Genomic DNA, 18,070 nt, shown 5'->3' on the forward strand with positions numbered 1-18,070 from the left:
AGCACTCAACAGGGTCCACCTGAGGACGATCAGGCACTGCCTGATCCGAGTTCATCACCACCAGACTCTCCCCCACCTGTCAGCCAGCTCCGAGACCGGAGGCGTCAGGAGCTGAATGACAGACAGAAGGCTGCACGCATGCGTGGTCGACGCTCGATCAGCCCTGAGTTTTAACAGCAGCCGGGACCTCGGTTCAAGGAGCTAATGAGTCAGCACGCTATTTCAGCAGACCTTTTGCCTTGAGCAACTCGTGCTGGCAACATTGTTGACAGGACCAGACACTCTGCATTTACCTCACTCCAGATCCTGGGGACTTTCTGGCTTTGACCCGGCTTGCTTGTGGACCATCGGCTTCTGTTTCTCTTCGACAGCACGCTATTTCAGCAGACCTTTTGCCTTGAGCAACTTGTGCTGGCAACGTTGTTGACAGAACCAGACACTCTGCGTTTACCTCGCTCCAGATCCTGGGGACTTTCTGGCTTTGACCCGGCTTGCTTGTGGACCATCGGCTTCTGTTTCTCTACTCCTGAATTCCGGTTATCTGATCCTCGGAGTTTCCTTGACTACGGCCTCCGCTCTGCACTCCGGCTTGATTTATGGATTCTGACCTCTGGTACGTTTTGACCTTGGCTGTGCTTGGTGCTCAGGACTTGTTTAACACACTCTTCTGACGGAACTCTCGGCTGAACCCTGGACTTGTTATCAGACCTGCCTTTTAGCCTACGCTCCCTGGCCCTGTCTTGACAAATCTCAGGTTGGGGGGAACTACTGTAGAGGTTCTGGTGGCAAGTTGTTCTGAACACCAGAGAGGGTATAGACTACCCCTTGGGTTGTTGTTTAATGTACTGTAAAAGTACAGGATTCCCTCCCATCCCTGGACTGGCCTGGGTGGGAATTCCTGTACAACCTGCATACAATCACTTCAGTTTTCCTTAATTTGCAGTCACTTTCTGGCCAGGAAATAATAGGTACTGTACATCATATTACATTATGGATAATTTTTATCCCATTCTCTTCATTAAAGGCACAAAGACAATAGTTATATATTAACACGTTTTTAAACAAAACCATACAATCAACCAAAACTCTTGCAGAAAACTATTGTTAGCTGGCATCAGAGTATGCTAAGCAGTTCCCAAATATCTGTGGAAAGGGTGCTCCATAACCGAGAGATACCACCACAGGAAAAGCCCTACCTTGTGATGAATTTTGGCCGATTCATGGTTTTCGAACTGATGTTCATGGCACAAAGTACACAAACTTTCAAACAGTTTGTTGTTGAAGGCTTTCATGGCCGGAGTTCATTAGTTGTTGTAGATTCTCCAGGCTGTATGGCCGTGGTCTTGGCATTGTAGGACCTGACGTTTCACCAGCAGCTGTGACTGGCATCCTCAGAGGTATAACACAGAAAGATGGAGTCTTTGTGTCAAGGTGAGAAGAAAGATGGTAGGCAGGTAATCTATATCTACTCAGGAAGGTGGGGTAGGGCTGAGTCATTATCTTGTAGGAGTTCCCCAGGCTGTGACATGCTAATGGAGGAGCTTTCCTGACGAGGTTCTTTTGCATATGGATTGGCTGTTGAAATTCTAATCTTATCTGTAGTGCTATTGTAAGATGTAGAGCATTTTGTATTTTTCAGGACAGGAAACCATGCCCTATTTATTTTTAAACTCTCTTCTTTCCTGTTGAAATTGTGCTACAATTGGCAAAAGACAGAAGAGACCCCCTCACTTCTGCAGGAGTATACCACATACCCAGCAGTTGTGGACAGGTTTACATTGGGACCACACAGTGTAGCATTCAGACTAGAATAAAAGAACATGAAAGACACTGCAGACTTGGCCAACCTGAAAAATCAGCAGTGGCTGAACATAGGCTAACTCAAACAGGACACAGTATTGTATTCCAAGACACTGAAAGGCTGGACAGCACATCCAATTACCATGTCAGATTACACAGGGAAGCCATTGAAATTCATAAACACTAACACAACTTCAACAGGAAAGAAGAGAGTTTCAAAATAAATAGGGCATGGTTTCCTGTCCTGAAAAACACAAAATGCTCTACATCTTACAATAGCTCTACAGATAAGATTAGAATTTCAGCAGCCAATCCATATGCAAAAGAACCTCCTCAGGAAAGCTCCTCCATTAGCATGTCACAGCCTGGGGAACTCCTACAAGATAATGACTCAGCCACTCCCCTCCATTAAGAACTGTTTACAGATGATTTAAGCTACGGGGGGGGGGGCTGTCACAAAAAGGGATTGGAATAAAATAAAAAAGTGATTGGAATAAAATAAAGAGACTGTAAGAGCTTACCGCATTATAATAGAACTTCCAGAGACTTTGACAAACTTTTGATACATGTGAACAATTCTCAAATATGGCACCGCCGACGGCGAAGGACTCTAGAGACAAACAAGCGAAAGCAAAGCTTCTTCCCGGAAGCTCCAGCCCTGTGAGTTCTGCTTCTAGGCAGGACTCTACTGCAGAACTTCAAAGGCTCTTGTCGGAAACACTTCGCCCCCTGCTGGAGAAAATTACGGCAATTGATAACAAGCTGGATACACAGCAAACACAAATGACTACAAATATGCAGAAAATTCTCCTGGACTGAATCCTCCTGTACCAAATTTAGGTCTAGGTTTCCTGTCTCATTACTAATGCTGATATCTCCACGCCTACTACCCCACTCTGCATACCACATCTAATCCAATAAAGACTGCTATTGACATTTGGCATTTGAAATCATCTTTATAAAGTTCATATCTCCGGTACCTCATGTTACATTTTACGGCACACATGGCTGGATTTATGTCAGATCCGGCCCTTGTAGGACACCTCTGGACTAGGTTTGACACCTCTGGACTAGGAGTGTCTAGCACTTGTGGGCCATACCAGGCCCAGCTCTGCTCCTCAGTGGCCTTCATTCCCATAAGAACAGCTATCCAGCCAGCTTCTGCTACTGAATGGTTTAGAGGATTAAGGGGTGTTTCATTTGGGGTTCCTGACTGAAGTTAGGGTTGCCAACTCTGGGTTGGGAAATTCCTGGAGATTTTGAGGTGGAGCCTGGGGAAGGTGGGGTTTGAGAAGGGGGGGGGGCTAAAACCACCCAAACCCACTGTGTGTTTTTCATCAGCAGACACTGACACATTCGGGAGGATAACCATTGAGGTGCTCAGCAAACCAGTGGGGTTTTGCAACAATTTATTATGTTTTTTTTATTTAGGACATTTACTAGAGTCCTTGTTGAGGGAACGAAAGGATTTGGGGGGGCAACTTTGAAAGCTTCTAACTTCTGGCACTGCAGTTGTATGATAATTAGACCTGAAACCAATGCAACTTACCTATTTATTATGTATTTACAACCCTGATACCCTTTCTCCTTAATGGAGGGGGGGCACCCAAAGCGGTTTGCATAATTCTCCTCTCCTCCATTTTAGCCTCACCACAGCCTTGTGAGGTAAGTTAGGCTGAGCGTGTGTGACTGGCCCAAGCTTCCATGGCAGGGTGGGGTTTCAACACTGGGTCTCCAGGGTACCGGACCGTAATGGCTGGCTTTCACGTATGCCAGGTCATTGGTCAATTTGACTGTGGAGTGGGTCTTTCTAACGCCAAAGATGGCCAAAGTATGGTCTCCTGAACAGAAATGAGGAAAGGTGCAAGTCTGCCTCTGGTTGTGGCAAGTCCCTTGTGGGTCTCCCGCAGCTACTGTGAGGAAAACGTTTTCTTGAGGAGGGCATGGTATCAAGATAGGAAGTAATTGGCTACACCCTTGTGGTTGTGTCTCCAAACTATTCTCAGGAGAATCTCTTGTGAGGAAAACCGGTGGCCCATCTGCCTCCCTTGATTTCGGCTTGTCGCAGGCTAGAGGGTCCCAAAGGTGTGACCAAAAGCTCATGGTATCACCAATTACTCAGGTGAAAACAAAATTAGCACAGCAGACCAAGAAGGTCCTGTGTCTTCCAGAGGGAACATGCAACACACTTTCCCTGCCTCGTTACCTGTCTGTGTGATGCTAACATTATCAATCAGAATCCCACCACCTCCATTGTCCCATAGAATCACAGAGGTGGACAGGGCCATCGAGGTCATCTAGTCCAACCCTAGAGCCTAGAGCATCCCTAAGTGTTTGTCCAGTCACTGCTTAAAGACTGTCAGTGGAGGGGAGCTCACCACCTCCCTAGGCAATCGATTCCACTGTTGCATAACTCTTACTGTAAAAAAGCCCTTAATTTAAAGCCGTTCTTAAAAGTCACCATAGGATTGCCAACTTTGAGTTGGGGAATCCCTGGAGATTTGGGGGTGACCTCAGCAGGACATAACGTCCTGGAGCATATCATCCAAAGCAGTCATTTTCTCAAGGGGAACTGATCTCTGTGGTCAGTAGACCAGGTGTAACTCCAGAAGATCCCACAACCCCCTCCCCAGAAGTTAGCAATCCTAAGTGAGTATATTGCTGTAGCGTTATTCCACTACAGTGATATACCTACTACTTTTTTTTTAAAAAATGGTAAAACGATCTCCTGTGGCAAGGGGAGAAGTAGCAGGCACAATCACATAACATGGGGAATGCCTTGTTTGTGATAGATAGATTCACTGGTATAGTAAGCTAGTAATCCATATTCTATTGTAGCAGAGTGCACTAAAGGCCGTATGCAGCACAGCTTCTTTGATCTGAGTGTGCTAGCAAGTCACAGAGTTACACAGAGCCACTTGTCAGTCTCAACTAATAATGAGTTCTGTGGGAATGGAAAACTCCTGTGAGGCACACCCGGGAGTTCAAGTTCTCACCGGGAGATTGGCAAGCAGTGCACAAGATCTGCTGAGTCTGCATGAGTTTGCTGAGAGAATAAACGTGGCTACAGTGGGCAAGATAGGAGAGTTTCAGCGTAAAGAACATTCTGTTAAGAACATACTGTGATCTTAGTTTAGAGTCTTTCTTCTTGTAACGTTTTCACTGTACAGGGCAGAGGGGGGAGAAATGTGTGAGCCTAATAAAACACTGCCGACATCCAGTTCTGCAGAACAGCTTGGGACAGAGAGACAGCTTGAGAACTTGGTCAGAGAGCTTCAACAGATCTCTGTGTGTTGTGTCATTATTGAACCCTCAAACCTACAGAGTTCTTTATTTAGAGAACTCCATTTTAGATAGGATCAGAGGTCATTTCGGGGGGGATCGCGGGGGATCGCAGTTCCCCCGGGTGAGGTACGGGGGGCGGGGCACATGACGAAGCCCCGCCCCCTGCTTCCGGCCGCCCCGCTTCCGGCCCTCATTCAGCCAGGAGGAGGCAGGAGAAGAGGGAGGGTAAGTTGCTTCCTCCCCGCCTCTCCACACCCCTGCCTGCCTGGGGCCAGGGAGGGCCTTGGCAGGGCTTCCTCGCACTCCCGCCGGCCTTGCAGGTCCACCGCCGGGCCCCTCATGGGGCTCAGCAGTGGAGCTGCAAGGCCACCGGCGGCGGCCAGGACCGTTGGGGGCGGGGTGTGTGGCCTTATGACACACTTCCGGTGATGTCAGGAGGTGTGGCATATGCAATGAGTTATGCTAATGAGTTCCCCTAGCTCTTTTTCTACGAAATGACCCCTGGATAGGATAGATGAGAGATAGGGATAGGTATCTATCATAACTACCTGGATGGATGCAGATGGAGGTTGCATCCATGGTGCAAAGATGGAGAACAACAAGCTCCTTCTTTGTGTGTGAGAGGGAGAAGAGGAGAGGTGCAAACGGAAGGAAGGAAGGCAGTTTCCCTGAGAGTATCAGTCTACACATCAAAGGGATAGAGGCAGAAGAGTAAACAGGAAGGTATTCCCTCTGAGCTGAGTCAGTGTGAGCTAGCTCACAGTTTTTTAGCCTCTGGCTCACACATTTTTTCATAGGATTTTATTGATTTTTCAACAGAGAAAAAGAAACAGACACTACAGAATACAGACAAACTAACACAAAATGGACAAGAAGCATGTACTCATTATACCTACTTATGTTTTACATATAGAATCTTTCTTTTACGCACCTAAACAGATTTAATGTATATATATCAGAATAATATTTTGATATAATAAATTGTATTATAATGGTTATAGTGTACATCTTTGAAGATACTCCTCAATCCATTTATATAGTCTTGACCATGTTTTCTCAAAAATGTCTTATTTTTTATCTCGTAATTGCAAAGTTAATTTGTCCAGCTCCACCGTTTCTAATGATTTATAGATTAATTCTTCTTTTGTTGGAAATTCTTCTTCTTTCCTCCAATATTTTGCATACAAAATCTTAGCCATGGTTATAGCATGTATAAGCATCTGGTTTTTTAAAAATCTTTCTGGTATAGTATTTAATAAAAACAATTCTGGTACAAATGGTACAGTTGTTTCTAACATTTTTTTTTTTTTTTTTGGAATATTGCATGTATCCAAGAGGCAGAAGACCAATATTTTTTATATTACAAATCCAGCACATATGAAAAAAAACAGTACTTTGCTTACACTTCCAGCATATATTTGACATACTTGCGTAAAATTTTGCTAGATTATCTGGTGTTATATGCCATCTATAAAACATTTTATATATTTTTTCTTTATATGGTATAGCTTTGGTATATTTTATATTCGTTTTCCATACCTTGGTCCACTGATCTAATTCTATGTTATGGCCTATATTTTGTGCCCATTTAATCACTGAAGATTTCACTACTTTATCTTGCATTTTCATATCTGTTAGCAGTGTATAAAATGATTTTATAAATTTTTCATCTGTATGTAATAAAGTTTTGTCTAAGTCTATAGGCTTTTCATAAAAACCGGTTTGATGCAGAGGCGGGACTCAGACGACATGGCCAATGGAACCTGGGTAAGCCTTTGAGGGACAGCGCAGCCGCCCAAACACTGTGGGTGCGCATTTTCTGTACTCTGCATAAGTTTGCGTCTTACTGAATTATATATAAGGGAGAGATTTATAAAAGCTTCCAGTGGTGAGACCCATTTAGGTATTTTTGTGTAAAACATGTTTTTAACCTCTTCCCATATCTTCAGCAGTGCTGCTCTTAAAATATGTTGTTTAAAGTATTTATGTTTGTTGCTTTTTTCATACCATACAAAAGCATGCCAACCTAGTTTTAAGTCATGACCTTCTAGTTTTAAAAGTCTTGGGTTTTTCAGGGTAATCCATTCTTTCATCCAGATCAAAACTACTGCTTTATAATAGAGACTAGGGAGCAAAGCCCGTTGAGGAGGGATACAACGGGCCGCCTAGACAGGTGGTGCGGGTGAGTGGGTGGGTGGGTGAAGGAAGGAAGGTGGGAGGGAGAAAGCTGCCCCCGTCTGTCCGGCGGGGCGGGTGGGTTGGGGAAGCAGGCAGGGGGGGGGGGGAGGGAGATGTGCGGCGGGGTGGGTGGGTTGGCGAAGTGGGCGGGTGGAGGAGAGAGGGAGAGAGAGAGTGAAAGTGGGGGGGGAGAGAAGGGAAGTGGCTGTGTTCGAGAAGGCGGCGGCGGCAGGCAAGCGATGCTGCAGAAGCAGCAGCCGAAGCAGGAGCACGCCCCCCTCGCCTCCTCCCCCTCCCCGCTCTTACCGAGGCGGCCGGCGCCTCCAGCCACTCGCGGTCCTCGCCTTCGGCCGCACCAGATAGGTGACCAGCAACTCGGCCAGGGCGGCAACCGGCATGTCACCTGCGCAGAAAGTCGCCTCCCGGCCCTCGTCCGTCCCTGCTGCCGCTTTCCCTTGTGGCACCCTGCTGCGTGAAGCGGCGTCAGAGGCGGGACTCAGACGACATGGCCAATGGAACCTGGGTAAGCCTTTGAGAGACAGCGCAGAGGGCCAAACACTGTGGGTGCGCATTTTCTGTCCTCTGCGTCAGTTTGCGTCTTACTGAATTATATATAAGGGAGAGATACCAATCTGGTGATGCAAATTCTCCTCTCTCCTTTGTATCATGTAATACTTTAATCTTTATTCTGGGTCTTTTACCTTGCCAAATAAATTGCCATATCAGTTTCTACAGTTATTTTTAAAAACTGTTGATTTCTTAAAATTGAAATTGTTTGGAATAAAAAGAGAAGTCTAGGCTCAGGAACGGTGGCTTCAGAGCAAACTAATTTATGCAGTAGCCAAATCACTCACTCACAACTATAATACCAGTAGCTCACAAAGTAGAATTTTTGCCCACAAGACCCCACAGCTTAGAGGGAGCATTGTAAGGGAACCCACAGTTTGCCTGTCTATCTATCTGGCTCTTTTGTAACCCCCCTCTGGAAGCTGAGGCTGAGAGACAGCATCTGGTCCTCCTCTACCAACAGTTTGGAAGCTCCATTGCCACTGTGAATACTTTCACAGTCACTACAGCAGTGAGACCAAAATGGGATATTGTCCCCGTGAGTACCATGAGGACTTGTGAGTTTAATAGAAATGCCGCCTAATGACTCTCCTCATGGCTGACTTCATCTCGCTGTTCCGGAGGGTGTAGATGAAGGGATTCAACATGGGAATCATCATGGTATACATCACAGTCGCCACCGTGTCCTGGAGGCCTGGGTTCTTGGCATTTGGCTTGAAATAGACCCAGCTTACGCCACCGTAGAACAAGACCACCACAGAAATGTGGGACCCGCATGTGGAGAAGGCCTTGCGCTTCCCAATAGCAGATGGAATCTTCACGATGGAGTAGAAGATGAATGCGTAGGAAACGATGATGAGCACAAATGGCCCCAGGATCTCCACCATTCCCTCAGTCATCAAGACAAAATCTATGACACTGGTGTCAGAGCAAGACACCTCCAGAACAGGGTAAATGTCACAGATAAAATGATGGATCTCCCCGGGGTCGCAGAACTCAACGCGGGCCATCAAAATGGTATAAAGCGAAGAATGTATCATGGGGATAGTCCAGGACACTGTGGCTAGTTGGAGGCAGCGTTTGCGGCTCATCATGCTAGAATAGTACATTGGCCAACAGATTGCCGCATAGCGATCATAGGCCATGGAAGCCAGCAGGTAGCTGTCTGCGTTGCCAAAATAGATATAGAAAAATATTTGTGTCAGGCAACCACAGTATGAGATGGTCTTTTTGCGAGACAGTAAGTTCTCCAGAGCATTGGGGATGATGGTGGTGGCCAAACCCATATCAGCTACTGCAAGATAGCTCAGGAAGAAGTACATGGGTGTTTCCAGGAGCTGCATATCACAGCGGATCAACAAGATGATGGTTATGTTCCCAAAGAGGTTGAGTAAATACATGGAGAGGAAGAGCAAGAAGAGAACCCTTTGAACTTCTGTCTGGGATGAGAAGCCATGAAGCGAGAATTCGGTGATCTGAGTCGTGTTCTTTTGGTTCATTAGGCAGATGTTACTGTAGGGAACAGAATATCATAAGAACATCAGAAGAGCCCTGCTGGATCAGAGCAGTGGTCCATCTAGTCCAGCATCTTGTTTCACACAGTGGCCAGGGATTTCACCTAGAATCTATGGCAGGGGTGGCCAAACAGCGGCTTGGGAGCCACATGCGGCTCTTTCACACACATTGTGTGGCTCCCAGCAGGGCGGCTGGGGAAGCAATGGGGAGGCGTGCCTCCATGATTGGTCTTCCGTTCCCCAGCCAGTGTTCCCCTCCCTGGGTTGGCTTGGGGGGGTGAGCAGAGAAAGAAAGCAACTTTGAATGTGTTCTCCAAGCCCACCCACCCCACTGGGCGGCTTGAAGAAGGCATTTGTCTCTTTAAATCCCTTCTCCAAGCCAAGCAAGCCGGCGTGTGGGGGGGGGGGAACCTAGAAGAACACATTTAAATTTAAAGTTGCTTTCTTTCTACCTCTGCCTCCCTCTCCCATCTATTTGCTTTCTTTGTCTCTCTCTCTCTCTCCCTCTCCCCTTCTTTCATTCTTTCCACCTCTTTCTTTCTTTCTCTCTCTCTCGTAGACAAATAAATATCATTAGCAAACAAATAAATATCATTGGACAAATAAATATCATTATCAATATCTGTTTCTACCCCTTTTGTTTTTATTTTTGGCAGTCTCACTTAAGGTTAATAAAAAGCAAATCTGCATATTTTTTCAATAAAAACGGGTGTAATAATTTGTTCATGTCTTGCGGCTCTCAAACATCTCACGTTGATTCTATGTGTCTCTTATGTTAAGCAAGTTTGGCCACCCCTGATTTATGGTGGAATCTGCCTGCTGAAGTTGCCATTGTCTCCAGGGGAACTGTTCTCTGTGGTCTGGAGATCGGTCGCAATCTCCAGGAGGCCTCCAACCAGTTGACCTGGAGAGCCATCAAGCATATTGCCTCCTACCACTGTTATTCAGAGGTCTACTGCCCTAGTAGCTGCAGTGGCTCAAGTGGTTAAGACACTGAACTGCAGGCTGTGGAAGGTCCGTAGTTCAGCAGTTCGAGACCCGGGTGCCGCATGATGGAGTGAGCTCCCGTCTCTGGTTCCAGCTCCTGCCAACCTAGCAGTTCAAAAGCAAGAAATTGCAAGTAGATAAATAGGTACCACTTTGGTGGGAAGGTAACAGCGTTCCGTGCGCCTTGGTGTTTAGTCATGCCGGCCACATGACCACAGAAATGTCTTCAGACAGCGCTGGCTCTTCGGCTTTGAAACGGAGATGAGCACCGCAACCCTAGAGTCGGACTCGACTGGCTTTCGAGCAAGGGAAGCCTTTACCTTTACCTTTACTGCCCTAGTAAATGGAAGTTCTAGGATCTATTGAGGGACCTGTTTCACCTTATCCAGAAAAGGCTCACTTTATTCATAACAGGACAAGTGAATGGATTTTGCTACTCATTTATCCCCTCAGAAGAATTTAAACCTCAGTTATATTCTGATGAGTTCTCTCTGATTGACTGTAACATATTGCTGTACTTTATATATCACTTTACACAAGAGAACTCTGGTAATCTGGTGAACGTGTGCATTAAGATTATTCCATAGCCAGTGCTTTTGATACTCCTACAGATCACTGCGCTCAGTATAGCTGCGCCCTACAGCTACACATTGTCTTCCACAACAGGCCAAACAGTTTCTTCCCTGGACTGTGCCTGTTTGGGGTAACAGGCCAGGGGAAGACTGAGATCCCTTCTACACCCCTTCACTGGAGTGGGAACAGTGTGTGGGGGGATGGAGGACACCAGATCATGTACAACCATTGCAGTGTTCATGGTTTGATCCATGGCCCCCCTCTGTGAACTCTGCCTTGCGGAAACTGATTCCCAATCTCTTGCTCCTCAGGCTTCCGACCGCCATGCAGGACTTGGAGTCCTCTTGGAATTGCACAGACCACAGAGATAAGACAATGGCAACTTCAGCAGGCAGACTCCTTGGTATACCATAGATTAGGGGTGTCAAACATGTGGCCTGGGGGCTGGATCAGGCCCCTGGAGGGCTTCTATCAGGCCCGCAGTGGACCTGGCTGTCTTCTGCTTCTTCTTCCAGTTCTGCTGCTGCTGCGTCATTATAGGTTTGCAGCTTTCAGATACACACCTGAACAGCATACTCAAGATTGCAACAGCACAGACATTTTGATGCAGTAATTCAGAGCAAGAGGTGTCAGTTATCAGTCACTGTTAAATAAACAGGAGCGTTGATGTTTTAAGCCTTTGTGTTTGTGTCCTTTATAAAGTTCATATCTCCGCTACCTGGCATTACATTTTATGACACACATGGCCCGGCCCAACAAGGTCTCATTTATGTCAGATCTGGCTCTCATGAGAAATGAGTTTGATACCCCTGCCATAGATTCTAGGTGAAATCCCTCGCCAAACTCTCCCCACCCCCCAAAAAAAATAAAACACCACCCCCAAAGCTCCAGAAATGTCCTAGGCTGGTGTCTGCAAACCTACTTGCTCCCGCCTCTTATTTGCATGTTTCACTTGTTTCCTTGTTTCTCAAGTTGTGTGACCATCTCTGGGTCCCAGGAACTCTGAACCTCTGGCGCACATCTCTCTCTCTCTCCTTCCCCATCTATGCATGTACAAGCTACAGTAGATGCAAACAATATTTTTGACAGAATGTGTCCACACTGGCCAAAGTTGTATGCGCCTGGAACCATGTGACCCCCTTCACACAAAAAATGTGGTTGTAGGTATCAAAGGGTCACGCGTAGCACAAGCTCCTGTTATGGGAGGACGGAGCAGCAGAACTGAATGTCTGAAAAGCACGTTTCTCTCCCAATCCCCTTTGGTTAGGCTTCACCATAAGAACACAAGAACATCAGAAGAGCCCTGCTGGATCAGACCAGTGATGCATCTAGTCCAGCCTCCTGTCTCACACGGTAGCCAACCAGTTCCTCTGGAGGGCCAACAACAGGGCCTCCTGGCTCAGGGATTCAGATTATTAGTGTTTCTGAATGTTGAGGTTCCCCTCAATCATCACCATGGCAAGTAGCCACTGATAGACCTCTCCTCCATTAATCTATCTAATCCCTTGTTTATTCCCATGGCCATCACCAGTGTTCCCTCTAAGCTGAATTAGTGTGAGCTAGCTCACAGTTTTTCAGCCTCCAGCTCACACATTTTTGTCTGAGCTCAGGATGGATGGCTCCAGAGCAACGTAATTTATGCAGTAGCCCAGGGGTCGTTTCGTAGAAAAAGAGCTAGGGGAACTCATTAGCATAACTCATTAGCATATGCCACACCCCCTGACATCAGGGGCCCGGCGGTGGACCTGCAAGGCTGGAGGGAGTGCGAGGAAGCCCCGCCAAGGCCCTCCCTGGCCCCAGGCAGGCAGGGGTGGGGAGAGGCGGGGAGGAAGCAACTTACCCTCCCTCTTCTCCTGCCTCCTCCTGGCTGAATGAGGGCTGGAAGCGGGGCAGCTGGAAGCAGGGGGCGGGGCTTCGTCGTGTGCCCCGCCCCACCGCCCCTCACCCGGGGAAACTGTGTTCCCCCGCGATCCCCTCCGAAATGACCTCTGCAGTAGCCAAATCACTTGCTCACAACTTTAATGCCAGTAGCTCACAAAGTAGAATTTTTGCTCACAAGACTTCACAATTTAGAGGGAACATTGGCCATCACTACATCTTCTGCCAGCGGATTCCACATTTTAATCACTCTCTGTGTAAAGAAGTATTTCCTTTTGTCCATCCTGAACCTACTGCCCCGTCAGCTTCATAGGATGCCCTCGAGTTCTAGAATTTTGGTGGAGGGAGATAAATTTCTCTATGCCAACTCTCTCCATCCCATGGTATACCATGCATAATTTTATCAACCTCTCTCATGTCCCCCCTTCGTCGTCCCTCTTCTAAACTGAAAAGTCCCAGACTCTTCAGCCTTTCCTCCTGGGAAAGGTGCTCCAACCTGTTAATCATCTCAGATGCCCTCCCCTGTACCTTGTCCAGCTCTGCAATGTCCTTTTGGAGATAGGGTGACCAGAACTGTATGCAGTATTCCAAATCGGCCACACCATAGGTCTATACCGGGGCACCACCCCAGAGACAATGCACTATGAATGCCATCAAATGCCTATGAGATGAGTCTACTATTAAGGAACTGGTACAATTCTACTGAAAGATTGACTTTGGACTGTATACTTCCTACCTGCTTAATATAGGCTGCGGTCACACACACTAAATAATCCACTTTCAATCCACTTTCCAACTGGATTTTGACAGTTCACACAGTAAAATCCAGTTGGACAGTGTACAAAAAGTGGATTATTTAGTGTGTGTGACCACAGCTATAGTGTATCAGTTTGGTGTAGTGGTTAAGTGCGCGGACTCTAATCTGGGAGAACCGGGTTTGATTCCCCACTCCTCCACTTGCACTTGGCTGGATGACCTTGGGCAAGCCATAGTTCTGATAAGAGCTGTCCTTGAAAAAGAGCAGTTTCTGTCAGAGCTCTTTCAGCACAACCTACCTCCCAGGGTGTCTGTTGTGCAGAGGGGAAGGGAAAGGAGTTCGTAAGCCGCTCTGAGATTCCCTTGGGTAGTGAAGGGTGAGATATAAATCCAATCTCCTCCTCCTCTTCTTCTTCTACCTTGAACTGGTGCCTTGGTGGATTTAAAAGCACGGGCGTTAGTCCATTTTAATAGTGTGAAAGATATGGGTTTGAATTACAACTCGTGTGTGTGTTTGTCTGGAGAGAGAGGGTAGACAGAAACACTCACACTTAGATACTTTTTCTGGCATTGGACAGGGGTACTTACGAAGGCCACTGATCTGCTCAGGAAGCACATTCATTTGAGAGCATCATGTGTTCTTCACTAGCAAGTCAGTCGGCCTGCACAGGGAATTTAACACTTTCTCTGCTGCCCATTTTTTGCTTCAGTCCCAAAGTCATGCCCAAAGTCAGTCCCAAAGTCATGCCCAAGTCATGCCTTAGGCTTCGGGATGTCTATTTATATACTCCAACAGGTGAATGCTCAGATTTTCTCTTGCATTTGTAGGTTCCCAAAATATGGATTTTTGTAGAGCATGTACAAGGTAGCATAAGAATGGGAGGAGGCTTTGGAAGTTTTCTCGATGGTAGAACAGTGCAAGTGATAGAAGTGCTCTGACTTTGGGGAGATTTGGTTAATATAGCAGAGTTTGCTACATTATAGCAGGGCCCCCCACAAAGAAGCGTGATACTGAGTGCAGTAAGTAAATCTCCCCAAAAGTATATTGCAAAAAAAAGAAAAGAAAAGGTAAAGTTACATTTATTCAAGTAGATCCAGTTCACATTCGGGCTGCAGTCAGAATAAGAGGGAGAAGCCTAATCTAAAGAGAATTTTCTCTGTCACTAACAGCCAACTTGTCCGGCATCACGTGTGTGGGAGAAGGAGGGCATTGTCTCTACAGGAGAGACCGGCAGAGATTATGTCTTTCCACAGAAGGCCATGTAAAGGGAGGGAGAGGACAAATTATGTCTTTCCATGGAAGGCCATGTAAAGGGAGGGAGAGGACAAATTATGTCTTTCCATGGAAGGCCATGTAAAGAGAGGGAGAGGACAAATTATGTCTTTCCATGGAAGGCCATGTAAAGAGAGGGAGAGGACAAATTATGTCTTTCCATGGAAGGCCATGTAAAGAGAGGGAGAGGACAAATTATGTCTTTCCATGGAAGGCCATGTAAAGAGAGGGAGAGGACAAAAAGAGAGGAGAGGGCAGAGGGCAGCTCCCAGGCTAAGAAAAAGAAAGGCATCCCATACAAGGAGATAACACCTATACACACTTAGAGTGATGTAGCAAACCCCCACACACACACACACCAGTGCCAAGGCATGATGAGTGGCTCACTCCCACACTTACTTTCCTGATTGATGAACACAGCAAAAAAAAAGATTCAGTTTGCAGCAGAAGCCGAATTTATGCTTCTGCCACTGATGTTGCCAGTCTGAAGGATGAAGGGTATCTCAGACAGAGAAATCAGAAGGCGGGAAAGACAGTGTGCACGTTCCTTCTTGGAAACACAATCTTCCTCCTCCTGCTCAGCAGATCTGATGTGTACTTTGCTGTAACCAGAGAAGGCACCCCCGATGGCACGGCCAGCTTCTGTTGATACCTTTGAGCCCTCTGAGCAGTGTGATAACCAGGGTGGAGGATAGCTCGGCTGGGTTCCCTCTCTAGAGATTCTGCAGACAGTCCTGAGACACCACCTCAAGGGCTTAACCAATGAGCCCCTGTTTACAGCGTCCCCTCCTTAGGAAATAAATATTGTCCATGGAGATGCTGCACAGGATTCCACGTGGAATCTGCCCCAACCAGAGAGAAGGTGGACTGGTATAGTGAGACCCAGTTTGGTGTAGTGGTTAAGTGCCCGGACTCTAATCTGGGAGAACCGGGTTTGATTCTCCACTCCTCCACTCGCAGCTGCTGGATGACCTTGGGCAAGCCCTAGTTCTGTCAGAGGTGTTCTCTCAAGGCAGTTTCTGTCAGACCCCTCTCGGCCAGTTTGGTGTAGTGGTTAAGTGTGCGGACTCTAATCTGGGAGAACCGGGTTTGATTCCCCACTCCTCCACTTGCACCTGGCTGGATGACCTTGGGCAAGCCATAACTCTGGCACAGCTGTCCTTGAAAAAGAGCAGTTTCTGTCAAGAGCTCTCTCAGCCCCACCTACCTCACAGGGTGTCTGTTGTGGGGAGGGGAAGGGAAAGGAGTTTGTAAGCCGCTCTGAGACACCTTTGGGTAGTGAAGGGCAGGGTATAAATTCAATCTCTTCTTCTTCTTCTTCTTCTTCTTCTTCTTCTTCTTCTTCTTCTTCTTCTTCACCTACCTCACAGAGTGTCTGTTGTGGGGAGGGGAAGGGAAAGGAGTTTGTAAGACACTCTGAGACTCCGAGTGAAGGGCGGGGTATAAATCCAATCTCCTCCTCCTTCTTCTTCTTGAGTTCCTACCCATTTTTGCAGTTGAGGAGAACTTCTGTTAAACTTAAGTTTTCAAAAACAACAAATCCAGTTAGGTACATACCCCTGGAATAAAATTTAGTGGTCACATATCAGTAATCCCAGAAGATAGCTGAATTAAAGTTCCTGTGTGACCTCGTCCACCTGCAAGTCATCGTCTTTCAGACTTCTTTACACAGAGAATGATTAAAACAGGGCGGTAGCCGGGGAGGGGCGGCACAGCAGGCAGCGCCCCCTATCACATCAGGGGTGCTCCTATTGATGTGCCCCCCTACAGAGCCATAGCCAGCAGAGGGGCACAGCAGGGCCCCCACAAAGAAGAAAAGCGGTGTACCCCATGCTGGGCCAGAGAGCCGACCTTTTGCGGCAGGTGCAGTGGAGGAGAGAGAAAGGAGAGAGGAGCTCCTTACTCCCAGCCTGCTGGCAGGCAGTCACCACTCTTAGACAGGAAGGGGTCTGCCATGGCCAGAGGAGTGGCTGAGGTCAGTCAAGAAGCGCCAGGCTGCTGCCACCACTGGCTGGCTGGAGAATCCCCCTCTGAGGCAAGGCAAGGTGGGCGGGGCGGGAGTCAGTGAGCCACTAAAGCCTTCTCTCTCTCTCTCTCTCTCTCTCTCTCTCTCTCTCTCTCTCTCTGGTCCTACAGCAGGAAGACCCAGCATCTCCGCCCTTCTCCCTCCTCCGCTCTTTTTCTTCTCCCTCCTCAGCTGCCTTAATTTAATTTAATTAGCTCCATTAGCGCCCCCCCCCATCCTGCTATGGGCCTGGATTAAAATGTGGAATTTGCTGCCAGAGGACGTAGTGATGGCCACAGGCTTTAGAAGGGGATTAGATAGACTCATGGAGGATAAGTCTACCAGTGACCACTAGCCATGGTGGCTGAGGGAAACCTCCACATTCAGAGACACTAAACCTCTGGATCCCAGAACCAGGAGGTAACATCAGGGGAAGGCTTCAGCCTCTCTGCCCTGTTGCTGGTCCTCCAGAGGAACTGGTGGGCCACTCTATGAGGCAGGATACTGGACTAGGTGGTCCATTGGTCTCATCCAGCAGGGCTCTTCTGATGTTCTTATCAGGGGAAGGCCCCAGCCTCTCTGCCCTGTTGTTGGCTCTCCAGAGGAACTGGTTGGCCACTCTGTGAGGCAGGATACTGGACTGGACAGATCACTGGTCTGATCCAGCAGAGCTCTTCTTATGTTCTTATTGTTAATATGGCTAGCATAAAATTAAAAATGAAGATATATTTGGCCAGGTTGCATTTTCCTCATATATATAAAGTTTATTTTAAAGAAATAACTGACTCAGCCCTCAGTATTATTCCAATAAGGTAGGACGGGTGCTATCATTTGGGTTATTCATGTGGAAAATGTTGATTAAAAATGTAAGTCTTAAAAGAAATGGTTATTTCTGATATTAGCAAACATGGGTCTGTATGTTTTCGTGCAGCCTGGGGACTCATTTTTTGTTTAAGAAGTAAGGATATTTTCATTTGATAGTAAAATTAAATTGGTTCATTTTTTTCATGTTAGAAAGCAACGGATGGGGGGGGGGAGATTAAAGAAAGGTAAACCACGCTGCATTTTGAAAGTATTTTTTTTTCCAATGAAAAAAAAATGGGTCATTACTGGTGATATGGGTTAAGCAGGAGGGTAATTCAATAAAATGAAGAGGGGAAACTCCTCAGATATATATGGGAGAGTTTCTGTATCTCAGGTGATACCCAGTGACATACCTCCCAGAAAACAAAAAATCTTTCAGCCCTTTCAAGA

At 46.9% G+C, this 18,070-nt stretch overlaps 1 protein-coding gene across 1 annotated transcript; it reads right to left on the reverse strand.

Moving 5' to 3' along the window:
- Window positions 1-8,393: 8,393 nt before the first annotated feature.
- LOC107112100 (olfactory receptor 1L1-like) lies at window positions 8,394-9,329 on the reverse strand. Its single transcript, XM_015413171.1, has one exon. It carries the CDS (start codon window positions 9,327-9,329, stop codon window positions 8,394-8,396), a length of 936 nt encoding a protein of 311 aa, XP_015268657.1.
- Window positions 9,330-18,070: the final 8,741 nt, after the last annotated feature.

The sequence above is a fragment of the Gekko japonicus genome, unplaced genomic scaffold (assembly GCF_001447785.1).
Source record: "Gekko japonicus isolate JY-2015 unplaced genomic scaffold, Gekko_japonicus_V1.1 scaffold5477, whole genome shotgun sequence".
Classification (NCBI taxonomy): domain Eukaryota; kingdom Metazoa; phylum Chordata; class Lepidosauria; order Squamata; family Gekkonidae; genus Gekko; species Gekko japonicus.

What these genes read in the sequence shown, in the direction of transcription:
- LOC107112100 (XM_015413171.1), bottom strand. Translation starts at nt 9,329, where the DNA reads ATGAACCAAAAGAACACGACTCAGATCACCGAATTCTCGCTTCATGGC.